A 21,544-nucleotide genomic window follows, 5' to 3' on the forward strand; every position below is an offset into this window, starting at 1 on the left:
TCTAGTCACTTCTATCCGCCCCTCTATCTTTCCTTCAATAACTTCTTTTAGAAGGCAGTTTCTGCGTAAAACATGACCAATCCAATTAGCCTTCCGTTTTCTTATTTCATGTAGGATATTCCTCTGCTCACTGACTCTAATTAACACTTCTTCATTTCTCACATAATCGGTCCAACTGACAACGATCATATAACGCTCATAATTATTTATATTCGCTTCTGATACAAAAAGTTTATTCTTAGATCATTTATTGATATTTTTTAATGATATTTTAAACGTACGGTTTTTATTAAAACCGGAAACTTATTGAATAATCAAACCACTTCGGCCCGGTTACTGTTGTAAATTTTCTTCAGTGTTTCCTTGTATTCTGGTAAGTTTTGGTTTAGTTTCCGTGTACTGATATTTTTATTACGCAAACGCAGCTTATGATTGGCCCTATAGGTGCTGTCTTCGGATGATGTTCTGATGTCGGATGAACGGTTTATTTTAAACCCCGAATTAAATATTACAAATCAGTACACGTAGATAAATATTTACTTCTTTTTTATTTATGATTTATTATCGATGTTGTCCGGACCTCCCCGTATAGCGTCGAATGTTAGTATAATCAGTGAATAATAAAAACTTGATCCGTGAGAATGAATTCGGTCTTGGTGAAGCATGGCTTAATCCTTTCTCCAAACCTACCATGGAATCACTATTAACAAAGAAGTACGTACGAACTTGACACATGTACACTGATATAGTGGGTACAAAAATATATTTTCCTCCTCCATTCCTATCTGTGTGAACGCTAAATATTTGTCTTTACTTCACTTCCTAAGCACTTGCTAGTCATAAAAAGCAAAAACACGAATGGAGATGTAGGACTTCCACTGTTAACCATGTGATCACTGTATGTTCCAGCAAATCTTGCACTTTAAAATAGTCAAAAATCATCTTCCATCACCTCTTCTCTATACCACATAAAGTTAAGGTAAAGTTGTCCCTGTATTTAAGTAATTAAGCACCACGCTATGAAGGCGTATAGGGGAGTCAACGTATGGACCCAAGTTTTCTTGACCTCGGCACTAGTTGGAAGTGAGTGGTCAGCCTCATGCCCCTGCCTCTTTACCTCCGAGGAAAGAGCACCCGGCACCCATTTGATTCGACGTTGGGTAGACCACAGAGCCGGTCTAAACGACATGGAGAAGTGAAAATTCTTAACCCCACCGGGACTTGAACTCGGACATCTCGATCGCCTTGCCAGTAGCTAGTCGTTACACCTACTGTGCTAACCCGGCTCACTCTCTGTACCACATGGAAGGAAGATATCTTTAATCACCGTTCACAGTAATACAAGGTGACTGAAAATACCTCCATCATCTTCTGTCCTAAACACGCAATCGGAAAAACATTCTCTGTTGCCCCTCTGCATGACTACGTGGTCTCCCAAAGGAAATCTCTCGTGCACTTCTTTTTCCGAACCATGTGACCGACCTTACTGGACAGCACGTCGCTCTTCGGTTAGTCCACTCATGGCTCCACCTCACATTCACAGCCCAGGGCAGGAACACTCACACTGAAGGTGGCAACTTTAAGGTTTCTGCAGCGCTGGAAACATCCAACATTCTATGTATCTTATTCCCGGAAGTCGAAGTCAAACGAAGAGAAATGAGCTGGAAAGGGTGAGGGAAGAAAGAGCCGCGCCCTAACCTGAAGTGCTAGCCCGCAGTTGTCTGGAGTAGGTGACTGAGTAACACCACAAAAGCCTCAGCCAGGATAGTTGGCCTCTGGGCCGGTATTTCAAACCGGGACCTCCATATTGCGGTTTAGAAGCTGACTTGCTCTGCTGTCAAACGTTTACAGAGCGAGATATATCGAGAGAAAGTAACTGAACAGAAACTTCAGAGGACGATACGACAGGCAAATCGCTGCAGCAATACCGGGCGCCACTGCCTAGTACGGTTTGTGATATTATCTAGTGCAGGGTTGGCCAAAGTGGTTAGTAACGGAAGAATATTTATTGTCTCCCCATCTATGACAACGTATGAACTATGCCAAATTCTCTCTTCCCTTTAGATTGTCAAATCAATTTTTCTTCCGTTTATTTCTCATCTCACTGTGCGATGTATATTTCCGTCCCATCTCCTTCTCAATCATAGACATCCTCAATCTCAAGTTCTCGTGTGCTTCATAACGTGTACTCTTCTCCAAGTATAATTAGAATGTTCAAGCCAAGGAGGATTAAATGGGCAGGGTGTGTAGCACGAAAGGGGAGAAGATGAATGCATATATGATATTGGTCGGGAAGCCGGAAGTAAAGAGATCACTGTGAAGACCAAAGCGTAGGTAGGTGTACAATACTAAAATGGATCTTAGAGCGATAGTTTGCGATGGTATGGATTGGCTTGATCTGTCTCAAGGTAGACCCAAATGGAGGGCTCTTGTGAACACGGTAATGAATCTCCGGGTTCCATAAAATGCTGGGAAGCTCTTGAGTAGCTTCACAATTGGCGGTTTCTCAAGAACGCCTCAGTTCCGTGAGTCAGTGAGTGAGTATGAAACTACAGGTAAAATTATTCTTTTAAACAGTAATCCTTACGTCTCTATATAGAACACAAATAGACAGAGATAAATTTCGCTAAATTTAATTTGGCCCTAAGTTTTCCTAAATGCAACATTATACACATTTGAAGAATGCCGTCTTCTGGGATGTGGCGCCGTGTAGATCTTGTGTGAACCAAGGTTCCGGAAGAATGCTGGTTTCTCGCTCACGGATTTTTCTACGATGAAGATGGAGGTGATATGTTCCTTCGAAACGTCGGTTCACACAAGATCTACACGGCGCCACATCCCAGAAGACGGCATCCTTCATAGTCACCGCTGTGAAAGTCTCAAATCCTTACACATATCTATTGCCATTCTTCCCCCAGTAGTTGAGCTTCACCACATTCTCGACAGATTCATCAGCAGTCTTGGTCCTTCTAGATCCTACTCCTTAATAGGGTACTGAAGGGCTTTCGTGTATTTCTGAAGAATGTTACTCATGTTTTTTGTTCTTTTTCTCCTCTTACGGCGTTGGCTTAATTGAGCCAAAATCGCGTAGGTCATTGCTTACGTGAGGTTTTAAGAAGATGTGATAAGTGAGACTCCGTTTCTTGTACACTCGTGGCATTGCGATACTTCGCTATGCCAAGCTGGAACAGTTTTCTTTCTGAGCTCTGTGCGGGTCTGCTGCCGATATCTCCATGTTCCTTGTCTTTGAAGTACAAAAGAGGCGTGTCTGTGTGTCTTTCTAACACTCACTTCGTTCGATATGAATCTGCAGTATAGAGAATTCATGCATGTCTCTCTCTTTGACTCAACTCTCTCACAGCATTTCCTCTCTTCTCTTTCAGTTCTTAGGGACAAAGCAACATTCTTACCCGTTGGACTTGTCAATAATAATAGAGGCCATAGAACATTTATAGTGCTAAAAAGTAAACCAATTGACTGACTTAGTCACTGGAGCTTTTCAAATTCCTGGAATAGTAGGTTTCCTGAATTTTGCTCTATTCTTCAATTTTTTTCCCCCTGGCACTACAGCCCCAGTGGGCCTAGGCCTATCTCCATGAACTCCGTTCATTTCGATTTTTCTAGATCTTACACATTCGGTAGGACTCCTTGGGCGGATGATCAGCTCGTCGCAAGGCCTCTACCTGTACACAAACACAGAAAAACGCACACACACGAAATAAACATCCATGCCCTGAGTGGGATTCGAACCCACGATCCCGGTTTCCAAGCGAGCGAAGACAGTACATGCCTTAGACCGCTCGGCTACCGTGACCGGACTATTCTTCAATTACTCAAGGATAATTTGAAAATTTTTAGATTTGTCATAAATTGACGGATTATATTCAAATGAATCTTAAAGAAATATCAAATTACTGTCTGAACTGTATTAATTTGGCTCATATTATGGTTCAGTGGGATGCTTCTGTGTAAAGAGTAATGAACTTTTACGTGCTGTAAGAGACAGGGAATTTGTTCATCAGGTGAGCTACTAACAGCCGTTCAATAGCGACTACTCTTCATCGAATTGTTGGAAATTTATTCAGCATTGGAGGAGAATCACCCCGCTTTTGTGTGAACTGGCAATCAAGGAAGCTTTCAAGGTCTATTCAAGGTATTATCGCAAACAGTGTCTGGAGAGATTAATGGAAATCACGAAGAATCTCAGTCATCATCACTGGCCTTCGAGCCAAGAAGAGACCCAGGGGCCTTCCTGATACGGGACAGGCCTAGAGATATTTAGTTCAGCTTCCGGAAGAGCAGAATATCGGATCTTGATTTCTTTATTTTTGGTTACGGTTTGCATTACGTTTTATGACTGCTGGATCTAATTCGTTGCCTGCCCTATTTTCCTTTTTCTACGTCTAAACTATTAATGAAAATATTTATAACAAATAAATGCATGTTAAAATGTTTAATTTTGTATGATTTGAGGCTTTCACGGCGGTGACTATGAAGAAAGCAGTCTTCTGGGATTTGGCACTGTGTATATGTGGTGTTAACCGATGTTTCGGATGAACGTATCGCCTCCATCTTCAGGGTAGAAGAAAAAATATATAAGAAATCTGTAAGCAAAGAGACCGTGAGAACGGTAAAAGCAGACTGGCTGCTTTTACCGGTTCTCACGGTCTCTTAGCTTGCGGATTTCTTATATTTTTTCTTCTACCCTGAAGATGGAGGCGATACGTTCATCCGAAACATCGGTTAACACCACATATACACAGTGCCAAATCCCAGAAGACTGCTTTCTTCATGTTTAATTTTGTCTGCTTTCTAACCTCGTGTGCGCGCCATGTTGAGTTATCAAATCCTGACTTGCTGCTGCATTTTGCGCCTAGCCATCAAATTGTATCACCATCATAAGGCAGAAAAACGCTCTGCAGTGAAGGTGAACAAATTTTTTCATACATTGTGCTTTTCGTGAATGAGACCTGAGTCTGTCCCATGCAGGTGGAAGTTAGTGTACTGATTCGCCTTCCGACTGTATCCCGCTCATGTTCATTTCTATTTCTCAATTCCGCCTGTCTCAAACCCAATGCCTGAATGTAAAACCGTCTTCTTATTAATAATTCAGATCTAGTTACTAATAGGCCATATAACCTTACAATACATAAAACGATCTGTTTGGTATTTGGTACTTAGAATGGGACGACATGGCGGTAAATTTTGTACTTTTTCTTTTATTGCTAGTGGGGTGGGACAAAGTCCCTTGTACTGCGGCCACTTCTGGACTATTGTACCAGCCCCAGATGATAGGTGAGGGTGATTGTGGAGCAATTGGTGGAATGAAGATTGGCAGGGGAAACCGAAGTACTCGGAGAAAACCTGCCCCAGCGCCACTTTGTCCACCACAAATCCCACTTGACAAGACCCGAGATCAAACCCCGACCGCCGCGGTGGGAAGCCAGCGACTAACCGCTTGAGCTATGGCGCGGCCAAAAGCGATCTGTTTGGTATTTAGTATTTAGAATGGGACGACATCGCGGTAAATTGTGTACTAACTTACTTACTCACTCATGGAGCTGAGCCCTTCTTGAGGAGCCGCCAATTCTGCAGCTACTCAAGAATTTCCTAGCATTTATGAAGCTCGAATGTTCATTACCGTGTTCACAAGAGCTTTTCACTGTTCTATATTTTGAGCCAGATCAATCTAATCCATACAATCCCATCTTATCTCTCTAAGATCCAATTTAATATTGTTCACCCACCAACGCCTTGGTCTTCCCAGTGGTTTCTTTTCTTCTAGCTTTCTCAACAATATCCTATATACATTCCTCTTCTACCCCATTCGTGCTACATACCATACCCACCCCATCCTCCTTGAGGTAAATTGTATATGAGATGTGGATTGTCACACCCCGTATTTTCTTTCTTTTTTTCTCCCTCATATTCCTTCGTTCATCCGTCGATAGGCGTGTAAAAATTCAAAAAGCACTAAAAGGAATTTCGTTAAATTTGGTCCTCGGAAATTTTACTGTAATTCGTTAGCGATTTCAGTCTCGTTCAAAATCTGACAAAAGTAACAGATATTTTACACGGAGACTACATACATTTCTGAGCATATCGAGAGCATAAGTAGCTAAATATTTATCTGAGTGAAAAATATATTGATACAGAACTTATACCAACCCCTCCCACCTTGTGTCTCAGGAGTCTGAGGGACAATTAAACAAAATCCATGCCATGTCATCTCCTAATATGAGAATTCTGGAGTGAATTTATTCATATGTTCGCATCATAAAAAAATGAAAACGAAAGGCAATGACAGCGCGGACGTGTCGGAGTTGTCATGCACCGTATGCATTTCTTACACATTTGTAGACTGAATCTAATTTTAAGAATAATTTAATGTCTAAATTTCGCGTGTCAGTTAAGAGGTTTAAGTGCCCTGCTATTTACATATATTATTTATGGAATGCATTAAAGAGGCTAGTAAGTAAAATAGGAATAGTTAACATAGGCCCACACATAGTTAGATGCGGCAAATACGACAATATTACTTATGTGTAATATAAGAAATAAGCAATTTAAACAGTTCATTATGATTTATATTAAGAAGAGCCAAGGCTAAGATCGGATGTTTTGACTAGTTTAGTTATAGTAAAGATCCTTTCCGTAGTGACAGACAGTCCTGCGGAGTTCTGGTAATTTAATGCACGTGGGTTTTCTTACAATTTTGCAGGTCCGCGATCACCGATTCTGGGAGGAGACCAGTCCACAGCGTCAGCTTGGTGGCAGGAGGATATCAGCAGTCCAGGACTACAGCAGCAGCCTTCTGAGATCGCTGACAATACAAACTTCTTCACGTCGACTCACGGCTTGGTGCAGACCCACCCTCTGGGTGGAGGTGGCAGCGATATCTTCGGTCAACAGCCTGGGCTCCGCACCATCGACTTCGGACAACGAGGCCTTCTTGAGCTGAGGAGAAACCCCTCTCTGTCCAGCCCAGAAGAATGCGCCAGGGCCTGCCGAGAAGATGAGCCTCCACGGATCTGCTACTACCACTTCACACTGGAACTCTACAATGTGTTGGGGGCGTGAGTACTCAACCGACTTATTAACTAGTGCAGAGTCTGTGTTTATAAATTTATATAAAGCGGATGAAAATATTCCTCGATTTTCATGACCCAATAGTTTCATCTGCGGGTTCACAAAAACCCACGATTGCAATTGCAATTAATTTCAAAATTGTGATAATAATAATAATTATTATTGACCACTACCAGCAGCAGTGAGAAGAATAATACGATCACGTGGTTAAATTCCTAATGTTAACAAATTAATGTCGCTCTTTGAGAACTAAGTATTCATCGAATGGGCTAAGGTACATCAAAAAATGGTCATTTAACAACAAAGGTACGCATCTTGATTTCTTATTATTATGTATCTATTATTTCGAAATTAGTCCCATTTGTTGCTGGGCTTATCTTCAATGTGTAATTCAGCTATTATGAAGTGTGAACCAGTACTAGTAGGACTATATTGTTTTCTGTGGAAACAACATTTCACAGGGCAGGAAATGAACCTGGCGATTTTGGGGCCGTGGCCCAGAAACCGAATTTAACAAATCAGGTGTATGTGGACACGACAGAATCTTACGGTTGTCCACGGCTTGAAGGACGCTCTAACATACATATCCGAAATATGGCGCCTCCGTACATTTCCTTAACGTTGTTTTGTAATCATCAAATAAATATTTTCCGAATAAGTAGATGGTTAATGAAGGACCGATAAATTTGTGGTCTTCTGGATTACGCCGTTTAGCCTGGTAGATGTTTAACAACTTTTCGTGGATATAGTACTTCCATCTTATGGGCGCGGTGCCAGTTACGTTACCTGTGTCCTCAGAAGAGAAGTTGCTGTAACTGTTCAGAGGAGCGGCCTCCGTAGTCTAGGGGTAACGTTCCCACCTCGTGACTCGTGGAATTTTTAAGGGCGGAAAAATTCAGGGAACAAGTCCTCCGGGAGGGACTTTAAGCCGTGGGTCCCGTGTCGTAGCTTTACGGCAAGTAAAAGAACCTCATGTCTCCAAAGCAGGCCACTGAGCAAAATTACGGACGTTTCCTGCCCAGCAGTAGTCTCTAATACCTCTGGTAGATGGGGAAAGCATTATAGATACCATTCAGCTAGTAGAGGCCGATCTCGCTGGCTGGGCGGGACTGATGGTAAGCACCAGTACCGGTAGGATATAGAGACTGGTAAAATATCGTAGAGGGAAGCACAATGGACCAAGACAGGTCTAAGTGCATGGGGATAACCCACCCTCTCCAATAACTAACTAACTGTTCAGAGGACTAATGTCTTAGGCTACAACTGATGTTGCCCGAAACCCGCTGAGGAGCACATCACAAGGTAATACAAACGGTGTTTATATCGAAATAATATACTTATTCACAAAATGAAATATTTTACGCTGTTATTTGAAACTCATGATTTGTTTTTCCGTTCTATCTTATTGCGTTATATAGGTCCTATACATTTAATCTGAATACCGACATTCTTCCATGCAGACTTCTGTAAGTGAACGTTGTGTTAGAATCTACATCTTCTGCAACTTCCTAAAATACGAAGAATTGTCAGATTTCTGATACAGAATCCACAATCTTGTTAGAGTTCATTTTTCCGATATTCTGTTTCCATTAGAATAAGATGCAAATTACTATACAAGTGTATCTAGCTTACTTTCCTGTGTTGATTACATATTGTCTTAACCTTGGAAGGTTTCGGTCACACAGATTAAAGCTAATATTATGTTGATATCCCACACTTCACTTACGAAGCTCCACATCGAAACAACAGAGCTCCACTTCTTCCAATGAACGAGCATGCAACATGCGGCATACGATATGACATGACAGAATTTCATTAACTGAATTACACTAACTGAGTCCTATGTTTATAAATAAATACTAGTTTTAAGCGCTTATTTTAAATAATTTGTTTTATATGAAGTGTGAAGTTTCCCGTTAATATTGTGACGCGCATGACCATTTCTAGGCAACGGCTCGATAAATACATACCCGGAATCACGCTTTTAACAATAGAAAGACGTCTGTTGTTAGGTAACGAACCAAAAAACACGTATTCTTGATAACAGAAGACGGTGTTTTCCGTAGGGTCCATTGTAAAGTAACTTTAACTCTGATTTTGGCTTTGACTTTGACTTTGAGTACAAGAAGAACAAGGTATAGAAGAAGTAAATACAACGGAGAACAAGAATGGAGCGTGTCCTAATTATTTGTGAGGTGGGTAGATTAGCGAGAGTGTTATAATTGATTGTGATTAAGAAAGATTGTAAAACGAGGTGTTAAATGTACAAAGGGTGGGCCCTCCTGGCCCCTGCACCGCGACCACAGTGATCTGTTGTGCTTAAAAAAAAACGAGGTGTTAATAAATAAAGTCATCCAATCCAGACCCCACTATTATTAGTCACGGAGCTATAAAGACATGATGATACGGTACAACCCCTGAAGATGGCATTGTATGACAGAAGCATCTCGGGGTTTCAACAACACGTAATCAATTCAAGGAAGTACACTAGATATACAGAGATGACAATTTACATCGTGTTCAGGAATTTATGATGTTAATGTGTTGATTGAGGTCTAGAAAGGGAATAAGTCTATGATTTTCCAAGTGTGGTATGGTAGTGCATCTTAAAAAACACAATTGATCGTTGTGCTACGAATTGTGGACTCATTAGTAATAACGCAGATACAAAATGAAGATTTCATTGCGCACTGGACACTGAATTATGTCATACTTCCATAATTGTCTGCATTATAGATTCATATGTACGCTGAACTAACGTATGCATGTACGGCAAGTCACTCAAGTGAATACATGCAGAGTAATCAGATGTGCATTTACACGTACTCAAAGACTGCAGACATTCAGCTGTCAGTAAAGTGGGTGACTGCCGGCTGGGTGATGGGATATCGATTCAGACAGAAGACATTTATTCTTTGTTTTCTACAAGCCGGAAGATGGCGGGATCGAATCCCAATGAAGTGGATTTTTTCAATTCACCTAATCCTTCCAGCCACACTATGGCCCTGGGGTCGACTCAGTCTCTAAGAGAAATGAGTACTAGGAATATTTCTGGGGGTAAAGGACGGCCAGCGCGTAAGGCTGACAACCTCACTGCCATATGTGAGCCGATTGTCTAGAAAATGTGGGAGCCTCAACATCTCACAACCCTATGGCCCCCACGGCCTGTTGCAGAGACACTTTACTCTTTATAATAGTTTTAAAAACTGTTGTGGAACCCATGCAGATACCCCCTCTCATTTCCCGGAGACTAAACAGGCCGAAGCGTGACGCTGCCCACTCACCTGCATCTAGTGTCGAAGTTATGAGAAACGTTCTGACTTACTTCAAACATTCGGAATAGCTCAGTCTGTATAGGGACGGGCTACGGGCTTGACAGCTTGGATTTGATTCCCCGCAGGGGCAAGAGATTTATCTCTACCCCACAGCGTTTAGACCGGCTCTAGTTCCCGCTTAGCCTGCTATACAATGTGTAGTGGTGACTGTTTCCCCAGGGGTAAAGCTACCGGAGCGGTAAGCTGACCATTGATCTCCATCTAATGTCGAAGTCAAGAATGGTGGAGGTATACCTCCACTCCAAGTACATCTTCATGATATGCTGCTTAATTAAATAATTAATTAAACACGGAAATAACTTTATTTTTTAAGATTTACTTCGTTTCCCCTGTCCTTTTCATGGCATGGAGTTTAATTTTACACTTCCACTACGTCAAATTCTGGCATTTTTTTGTTTGCTGCGTTCCAGGTCCCAGTGGTCGGAACGTATCCATGCACTTCCTTCAGCTGCTGTCTTGGACAGTGATACGCTGTACAATTTGTACTACCGGAAATACTACGTGCTTATACGTATAAACGCTACCATCTATGCATTTAAGTAGAATTCATATAGCCGTCTGGCTGCTCTTGGAAATGCTAACCAATTTAATAGAAACTCTTTTTCATCCTTTGCGGAACGAACTTTGCCCCGAGGGCACGCACTTGTTCGAAAGTTATTACACAGTATAGCTATAAAACGGGACTATATCCAAGGAGGAAATGCATTTTACAATTATCGCATTGTAACATTTAAAAGTGTAACAAATGTATGATCATAATATTAAAATTGGGTAAATAGGACGGAATCCGTAACCATCTAGTCAAGAATCCCCTGTCTTGTTTGAAACACACAAATCGTGACCCTTCTCCCAACAGCCCTTCACTGGGCCCTATCATGTGCCAGCTGAAACCAGTTCTCAATCCACCAGTTTTTTTTAACATTCATTTATATAATAATACAATACAAAATACAAAATTTTGGTAATGAACGAACTGAACACAGTAACATAATGTGGCGCATAGACCTGTTGCTAAGCAATGACTCTGTAAATAGCGGCCGTTTCTAAGTAACACCCGCAACATACACGCAAACAACAATAGTAGAACGGGGATCGGTGAACACGCCTTGTTGGAAAATGTGTCTTCTATTCGGTCCGTTCAAAGAGGTTATAAAGAAGTAGTTGGTTGGCGATCCAGTTCTCAGGTAAAATACCTTGGTGTCATCTTCGATAAGAGGATCACACGGAGACTGCACATAGAAATGACTGAAGCCAAGGCCTTCAGAACATTTATTAGAATCTAGTCCCTATTCAAAAATAAACGCTTATGCGTCATCGTTAAACTAACCCTCCATAAGGCACTTATCTGATCAATTCATTAATGACTTTTGCTTGCCCCTCCTGGGAATTGGCGGTAGTCACCTTTTTTTTTTTTAAACTGCAGCTCATGCAAAACAAGATTTTGCGTACAATTGGAAATTCTCCAAAGCGCACATCCGTCGCGATTAGCACACGGCTTTCAATCTTCCGTATGTATACGATTACATAGCAAATTGTTAAGGTGATAAGCAAAAATCATACAAAATCACGAGAATGAACGTATTCGTAGTATAGGGCAAGGTGAAGCCATTTATAGAAAATGTAAGAGGCTTAAACTTGGCTGTGGTCAAACTTCCGACCGTTCAAGTGACTAGGCTGTCGTTGTAGCACAAGATACGTAAGATAGGCGTGATCTGCTCTGCAAAACCAGCACTGAGAGAGGATTTGTGTATAGTGCAAAAGGAAAAAATTTCAATAACAATTTATATTTGCGAAATATACATTTGACGAAAAGCCAAGCATATTCATAAGAGACAAACACATCTTCTCGTCAGAGAGGATGTTATATAGGGGCTATTACCGCAAGGGTTCATTTTAAAAAATCTCTGGTCGTGGATCTGAAGGAGCTTGACACCAAGTGGAACTGATTGGCTGTAAACCGCCAGTTGTAAAGTAACTTTGACTTTGACTTTGACTTTGACTTTGTCGATCCAGTTCAATTGAGTGAAGTGACGTGAAGTAGTTGGCTGGTGTGTGAGAAAGTGCAATTGTCAATTGTCACTTTGAAGTCAGCCTGTGAGGAGAAGAATACGGGGTTGGTGTGAAATGGCCTCAAACCCAGGACCCAGTTAGTTGAGCTGTCAGCTGACAAGAGTTCTGCAAGGGCGACTATGACAAGAAGACCTAGGCGCGGGAAGCTGCAGCATCTCCACTGTAAGAAGCCGTTACTAGGGAACGTGTGTAAAAACAGAAAACTGTAAAAGGCTTAGTGTGTGCTGCTGTGATTTGTAAAGCGTGGAGATTAGCGATAGCCCCGTGATTGCTTGTAATTCTGGGTGGTGTGTACAAGTGGTCAATAAATCCATTGACCAATTCATACCCCATCTATAATCACGCCACTAAATCGTGATAATATTATAATCACTAGTGATAACTCAAGCACATACATTAATTGATTGACAGATTACAGCCTACAAGCATAATTTTCGTAAACTGCAAAGGAACGTGCAGAGCGGATGAAAGAAGCTCAAGAGGCCATACTGAAGTTCTGATGCTGTCCAACATTATCAAATCAACGGAAGATTACACTAGGAAAACCAGAAGTCAGCTGTTTTGGGCACCGGTAATATGGTCTATATATTTCTTATTACACATTCCGTGTAAAGTAAGAAATTCCGCTTCCTTGGAAGGATTATTCTGAAGTTGAAACATTTCTGATATTAGGAGGCCTACATTCTTGCTGGGGTAGTAGTTGCCTTGGCTGATAGTGGACTACTTTTTAGAACAGGGTGTACTGGTACGTGAAAGGACTGGTGTTCCGAGCTCAGATGGGGCAGGGCCATCATCCATCAGATGAATAATGACACGTTACCAACGGGTGGGGTCTGAACATGGCACCCGGCGTAGGGCTGTACATTCCACCAGACTTCACTGCCGGCCATGAGGAAATTGTCTTCTGTAGAGACAACAAATATTGCGATCGCTTGCACTTTACATAATGCCCGTCAATATTCGCAAAAATATCAGTGATATCGTATTTAACGAAAATATATACGAGTATTCGAGAAACCTTTTCTACCATTCTGTGCAGATTTTTTTTGTGTACGCAAGTCTGAAGATTAAAATACAAAATTACAATTTTACACGTTGTTTCAGGTTTTGTGGGTCTAAAACGCTGTCCGCCACCATAACTGACGTGTTTGAAAGGAGGTGCTGAGGCTAGTGTTCAGACCCAAGAGACAGGACATATCCCCCCCACCAAAAGGGGAAGTACATAATGAGGAACTCCATTATTTGTACTTCTCGCCAAATATTTTAACGAGATTAGATCGAAGAGGATGATGAGAACATGTAGCACGCACAGAAGGGAAGAGAAATGACTGCAAAGTTTTAGTTTGGAGAACATGAAAGAAGAAACTACATTGAAGACGTATTCGTAGATAGAGGAATGGATGCAATGAAGGACTCTTGTGTACTTGGTAATGAAAATTCCAGTCCTACAAATGGCTGGAAAGTTCTTGACTAGCTGAGTTACTATCGCCTTTTAACGGCATACTACGCTCCTTTGAGCTGGTTAAATCGAACTCATATATTTGAACAAGGATCTGTATGTATTACTAGCTTGAGCAGCTGTACAGAGAAGATATATGTTTGTTAACCTCCACAGGAAAGCGACCCAAATGAACGACAGTTTAATGATACGTTCGGGCGTATCTCCATTAACGTGCATTAAGCCCGAGGCTTCAGGGTATGACACAAAATTGCAGGACGACCGGAGCCGAGACTGGTCGCGCGGGCTCACGGAACGAACTGAAAGTTGTTCAACGGATTCGTGACTAAGGTGTTCTGCTTGCAACTTTGTTGTTGTTTTGGCCACCGCGAGAAGATCACATTGTTGTATGTTACAAGCAATAAAAGTATAACGTGAAGCTACCCCTGTAACAGGCCGTGAAGGCCCATAGGGCTGTAAGACGTCGAGGCTCCCACATTTTCTCCAGACAATCGGCTCACAGATGGCAGTGAGGTTGTCAGCCTTAGGCGCCGGCCGCCCTTTACTCCCAGGAAGATTTCTGGTACTCATTTCTGTTAGAGGTTGAATTGGCCCTACGGCTGTAGTGTGGGCGTAATGATAAAGTCAATTGAAAAAAATGTAATTATCTCATCGGGAATCAAACCCGCGACCTTCCGGCTTGTAGCATAGTGCCTCAATTAACTACGCTACAGCGCGTCCGCAAGCAAGATAATATAACTATATTAATTATCTGCAATATAACTCTATTGAACTGGAAGTCAAAAGAGCCTGAATTAAATTATCAAGATCTACTTAATTATCATTTTCAATTGTTGCTTGTCTGTTATCATGGAACTGAGTCATCGAAGATTTCAACGAGCCAAATTTTAAATGTAATCTGACTACAGTAACGAAACTCGAAGTTCATCACCGCTGATAGCCCTACAAAACCCCATTACAGGACGCGATCCTGAACCAGTTCCATTCACCGCCCTTTTCTGAACCTATGTTGGTAAAGAATTATTGTAATGCTTTCTAAGTGATTATTTACAAATATTCTCCATGAATTTTCCCTCTCGTTATATCTAAATATCAAACCTATTGTATCTGCGTAAATTTCAACATCGTGAGAATGGCAGAACATGTAACACGACAAACAGGAAACAAACACGTTTGTTTTATATTCGCAGCTACAGACGTCATGTCAGACCTGGAGCAGAGGTCAGCAACCTTCTGCTGTGGCATGTAACACTAACAGAGTGTAGCCATTCTTACCTCTATTACGAAATTGTACTTCGTTTTTGTGTGCTTATGATTAGCTATGAAAGATACTATTTTATTTAGCATTATTCTACTTCAGCAATCTGTTGTATTGGGGCACCATTTTAAATTGTAAAGTAATCCGTCTGTAATGCAACAAAGTCAGTCCTTTCTTAAAAGACACTGGAATATATTTAATTGACTACTAGCGAATTTATTGAACACTCGTGGAAACGCAGAGTTCACGTGACCTCTACTTCCTGTTGCGCCATGCACGTCACACTATTTTAAAAAGTCATTAACTATGTACATTCCTTGTTCTTCTTGCATGTTTCGGCCACACATGGGCCATCATCAGGCAACACTTATTATCTGGGGAGACCACTGCACTGTGCACTTTGCCTTTGTAATCTCAGGCACATTGTTGTTGTTAATTTGCTTCGTGGGATATTTTCATGCTTTTATAGTGGCCGTTCCAGTGTTCCTTTATAGTGTGTCGATCAGTTTAGTTATGTGTGTTTTTCCATGTATTTAACAATTACTCTTAAAGAATATTACAATACATTCTTACAAACAGTACAACAATGTCAGAAACATTTTATGGTAATAATTTGTCAGATGTATCCATCTAAGAGGGAGAAAGAAGAAAAGCATAGTTGATAGAAATCTACTTCCTTTCTTCACACAATCCTAGCATAAATTGAGAAGAAAATACTGTGTACATGCTTCTGGTCAAGAATATATTTTTTTACCCGAAAAGTTTGACAGAATGACATTTAAATAATCTTCACGGGCCACATTGCAGCTCACCAGCCACAGGTTAACCAATTCTGATCTACGTGTAAATAGAACGATTATAATCAGATGGAACAGAAAGTAACAGAGTATGAGAAAGACTTGGAGACCGAACAGAGAACAAACTGAGTTTAAAATTATACCTAAATAAGGCCATGTTCGTTCGTCAGAACTGAAGCCGCGCGGGGAACTGCAGTACTTGGACACATGCGTTCCGTCATTCGGTGCTAATTAATTTCTTTGAATAAGATGGATGAGCGATCAGTCATACGAACCTACAGCCAAGCGAGTAGCACAAAATAAAAACTAGATAGCATAACAAGCCTGTCTCCCTAGTTCCTTCACTAATTAATTACCTGCTTATACTTCTGACGTGTAAGACCTATGGATTTCTCTACACGGTAACTTGTTTAAACACATCCGACATGAAAAGAAACCAGCAACACGCACTCTGTGTGCGTTGGCAGAAAGTTATATCTTCAGGATATTATATTTCAGCATCCTGCTGCACTGGTTAACGATTTAATTTGCAGGGGCCTTCTTGAAGGTGCAACTTCTCGTAGTGCTCCTGGACCGTTTGTGTGCTACATTGTCACTTTTTCATGCCCGTACATGATATTTCTGCGACATGATTCGATCTTATAAGGTCATTTTCAGGTAGATACTTTTAATTAAGTGCTACACTGTATTTTTTTTCTAGTTCAAGGTAGCACACCAAAAATCTACGAGCATGTCTCCCCTGAAAATTATAAAATATCTACAGTACTTCGATAACTGAAATATTTATGCAACAAATATACAACTTCATTCGAAACAAGTGAAAATTGAATAATATGGAACTCTGCTAATACGGCTTTCAGAAATTGTATCAGTGGTGATGTGGACAAGATTGTGCTCCGTGGCGAGCAACATTAACCGGTAATTCTACGATTCTATTATACATATTCTTTTTTTTTATGCTAAACTATAACTGTATCTGTTCTATTACATGAATGCCAAACTTGGTCTCTCGCCCTATAATGGAAGAATACATACAATATTCACAAATCTTTGAATAGGAAACTGTAAGGAAATCATCTGAAATGATTATCATAGCAGCGAACACAATTTAATCTCTTTTTTATTCTCCATGATGGCGATTTTTATTTATTATTGGCTTTATGTAAAATTTGAAGCTTTCACGGCGAATATATGTCCTAAAATTTTCTCGGGCCATCAGCCGTGTCAATGTTGAATTAAAATCTCCCGTTTTGGAGATCTCCTCAGTCCCCATCATGAGGGTCGATGTGGTGAATAGCGACGAACCCTCATCCACCACAACAACCCTGATGAGGGAGAACCGAGGAGACATCTGAAACGCCGATTTTCAGTTCAGCACTGGAACGACTGGTGGCCCGAGAAAATTTTAACGTGTTATTGGTGTTCCCAAACAACTGCCTTTATCTCATTTTCGAAGGGCTGTTCGCTCCTTTAGCCTTGTGATTGCATCCTGTGTCTGGTGACGAAACAGCATAGTGGTCACAACTAGGGCGCTTGTCTCCACTGCTGGCTTCGAAAGAAAGTCACTTAGAGATTAAATCTCTTCTCTACTGGATTTTTATTATGACACCGTGCAGTTTGACATATTGTTCCCAAAGTGTCTGAGGATTTCCTTTATTTATGCGTAATTTAACGGCCTTCTCAGCATTTCGGCTAGATACTAGCACAACACTAGGAAGATTATTGAACAATGAACTAAAATGGATGTGGAAGGAGAAGAGAGTACCCTAATTGGAAGGACCATCCCCATATTTTTCTGGAGGGACAGAGGAAAACTAAGAAAAAACTCAGTTCGGTGTATGCGATATCCCATGGAGATTTTAACCTGATATTTCCCAAATGCAAGTTAAAAAGCGTCACCGTTTGAACCAACTTGTTCGGCGACTATTAGACGCCCACAGCCTCTAGAAGACCACAAACCATGAAAACGTCAGCTCTAAACAAATCTAATTTCATTGTGCATTTATCAATGCTAGTGGGGAAAGTCAATTAAGATCCAACGCACAATAATTTCTTTCATATTGTCACGTGTATTAGTGAATATAAACGGGGTTTGTATTGGTGAATGGATTTATTGAACACTGACAGTCGTAACTACAAATAATTATAACAGTCTCGCCGGTTTACACACTGTACAGACTGCTGTAACTACAACACACAAAATCTCCTATAGCTGCTATAGTCGTTGCTTGGTAACGAAACTTAGCTGATTAACACTTCACAGATGAACGCTCAACTACTGAACTGCCTTCTGAATTCTCTGACGAATTAATTACAACTGTCTCGTTCTTCTCTGCACGGCTCCTTATATAGCCTACCGGTAACTATGGGAAATGTCTGTTGCCACGGAAATGTGTTTACCGAACCGGATTTGTTCTTTGCTGCGGGAACGTATGTTTGGCGAGCCGTTGTCTAGTAATGGACTTACGTTATGGCTCCGCTATTCCGGCTTTCAGGCGTCATGTCACAATAATTTCATCAATAATCTGTCCCTTTTTTTATTTATCTCATTCATGCTTTTATCTCATCCTTCCATTTTCCGCCGAAACGGTGGATTTACACCTTCAACCTCCACGCGGAACAGTTTCAAGCATAGAATTGCCACCTGTGCAAAACAGGCACCTAATATCTACTGCAGCGTAACGCTCACGTAACATAACAAGCATAGTCAGATATCGCACATCCATGTCCATTAACTGCATCATATATATAGATTAGCATAACAATGGATAAAAGCGATTTAGTATATCAGCATCCCGTTGGTGTAGAAGCACGTGAGTGGATACCTTGCAGTTCTTATAAAGATATTAGCAGTTCGATAGTATATATTTAAGGTTCCGTATCGTTAGAAATGTTGCATGCGCCAACGAAATAATTTATGAGTTAACACACTTTCATTGACATTGTCTCTCTTTCACTTCAGAACATCCAGTTTGGTCCGGAAATATAATGTATATTAAAGTATTATAATTTTGTGCCATGTGAAAGTATAATTCTTTAAGGTGGACAGTATTCACATAGCAATTATATGTTTCAGAGCGTGCCAAGTTTGCACTCCCAATGCCACCAACCATGTGTGGAGTCATTGCCAATGCGTCTTGGCTGACGGCGTCGAGAGGGGGATCCTCACTGTTAACAGAATGCTGCCTGGACCCAGCATCCAGGTGAGTCTTACGAGTATACCCGTCAATATAGCTGAACTGGTCAAGAAGCTTGTTACTTAGAACAATGTAATTGTGAAATTCAGTTTAAATCAATTCAAATGAACACTCAACCAGTTAAGATTATATAAGTATTCTGGCAAATAACCAAAGAATTGTTCCTTTATTATTCCTATATTTTACTGAGATTTAAATTTGAACGCATCTGAAACTGAACTGTGGGTACTTACAGTAAGAAGGGCAGTTAATCAGTAATTGTAGGGCAGCTTGTTCCTTCTGCGTCTTCTCTACAGTTCCAAATAATTTTGGATTTAACTCTCACATCACTTAAAAGTCTCTGACGAGAATTTCTTCATCTTGGCAACCATTGGAAGGCGAGGCACAACATAGTGTTTCCTTTTTGAAAAAAAAATGAGGGTGTCATGGCATTCGTAACAAATTTCATGAAAATCATCCAATTACTTTCCTCTACATTAATGTCTATATTTGATTCAATATATCTGCCGTCGGGTCTGTCACGGTAGCAGAACGGTCTAAGGCACGTACTCTCTTCGCCCACTCGGAAGCCGGGGTCGTGGATTCGAATCCCACACAAGGCATAAATCTTTGGTATGTGTATGTATTCATTCTGTGTTCGAGTTGTCCTGTGTTTAAGTGGAGTCATTGCGACGAGCTGATCACCCGTCTAAGGAGTCTTATCATCTGTAAAATTATCATGAAACTAAAATTGAGAAGCCAGGGCTCAAGGGGCTGTAGGACCAGTAGAAAAAGAAATACATGCAGTCGGACATACATGCCCCTTTAAGCAGTAGGATTCTAATTGCTTTGTCAAGCCTTGCGTAGGCTGAAGCTCATAGCATAATGGGGTCAAGTGTATGCTTACATACAGTCTAGACCAGAAGGCGACAAATTGTGGTCCGAAGAATATTTTTATCTTCTGAGAGTAACGTCGTGTGGTCTGGTAGTTCCTCCTGGTGGCTTGAAGGGCTTATTCTCCGACCGTGAAGCTGGAGGCAGTATGTTCCTCATTAACGTCGATGAAGTACCGGACTATACAGTGTTACCTGCCAGAAGACAGTCATCATTGTCACCACAGTCGGAACCTGAGATCCTACAAATTATCGTTCTTTCCCTCCATAATTTTCAAATATTTTATATTAATTCAACTGATCACTGTGACCGCGCCGTCTGGGGCATAAAATATGTTCGCTCGCTCGAACGTTGGGATCATGGGTTCCAATCTCACTCAAGGCATGAGTGTTTTTGAGTGTGCGTTTATTATGTGTTTGTGTTGCCCTTTGTGTAGGGAGCGGCTTTGCGACGGGCTGATCACTCATCCAAGGAGTCCTTCCGTCTGTGTAAGAAAGACTACGAAATTGAAGAAGAGGCCAGGGCCCAACAAAGGGCTGTAGGGCCAATGATGAATGAAATATATCAATTTATCCCCTTCAAGCGCGCTATATGTCCCGACTGCCGCGCCTTCCTTACGTCCACATGAATGAGTTGTACAGAATGGAAATAAGGGATGGAATACAGGTTTACCCTAGCGGAGTACAACTTTCTACTACTGCTAAGCTTAGAGAGAAGAGAGCTTAACAACAGAAGGTGTGCGTTGTTGTTTCTGCTGCAGATTGTACCTTTTACGACCGCTCGAACGTGAATGTGTTACATTCCACAAATACTTACTGTGACTGACAGCATTCTTTGTCTGCTCTCCCATGCTAACATACCCCATTGCATTGTAGTTCTATATGCGATGGCTACTGCGCATTTCTGAGTATTGGAGATTCTTTTCGGACTGACAGTAGTAGCAACTATGGTAGTACTATTGACACTCTAATAGGACCGTCTCTTGGATCTAGTGGTCAGAGTTCCTGGCTATAGATCCAGAGGTCCCGGGTCCGATTCCCGGCGCTACCAGATTTTCTGAGAAGTAATGAGTCTGGAACGGGATTCACTCAGCCTCGTCAGGATAACTGAGGAGCTATTTCAAGGAAATAGCAGCTCCGGTCTAAAAAAAACGAGATTAACGGCCGTGGGGATCCGTTGCGCTAACCACGTGACACCCTCTATCCGCAAAAGTTGGCACTAAATTCGCCGACAAGCGGCGGTAGCTTGGCCTGTGTAGTTCGCTTGTGGACTAAAGCCATGGAGTTCTTTTTCTTTGTGTCCCTTAATGTATTGGATTGACTGAACAGAACATTCTAGAAATGCCATGCCCGGCTACACTTCATTTAACTGAACACGTCAAAATGCTAGGCTTACCGTTTGGGGTTCCCAATTCAATGATGCATATGCAGAAACTCTTTGTGGCACTCTGTAGTTCATACTCTTCT

At 41.3% G+C, this 21,544-nt stretch overlaps 1 protein-coding gene across 1 annotated transcript in view; it reads left to right on the plus strand.

The window, feature by feature from the left end:
• LOC111872491 overlaps nucleotides 1-19,211 on the plus strand; it is a gene marked incomplete at its 3' end in the record, with an annotated part of 115,940 nt that extends 96,729 nt beyond the window's left edge. The window contains exons 2-3 of the mRNA XM_033754721.1: nucleotides 6,722-7,076; nucleotides 19,085-19,211. Coding sequence (XP_033610612.1) covers nucleotides 6,722-7,076; nucleotides 19,085-19,211 — 482 coding nt within the window. The remainder of the gene's footprint in view (nucleotides 1-6,721; nucleotides 7,077-19,084) is intronic.
• Nucleotides 19,212-21,544: the final 2,333 nt, after the last annotated feature.

Source organism: Cryptotermes secundus, unplaced genomic scaffold, assembly GCF_002891405.2.
Source record: "Cryptotermes secundus unplaced genomic scaffold, Csec_1.0 scaffold537, whole genome shotgun sequence".
Lineage (NCBI taxonomy): Eukaryota > Metazoa > Arthropoda > Insecta > Blattodea > Kalotermitidae > Cryptotermes > Cryptotermes secundus.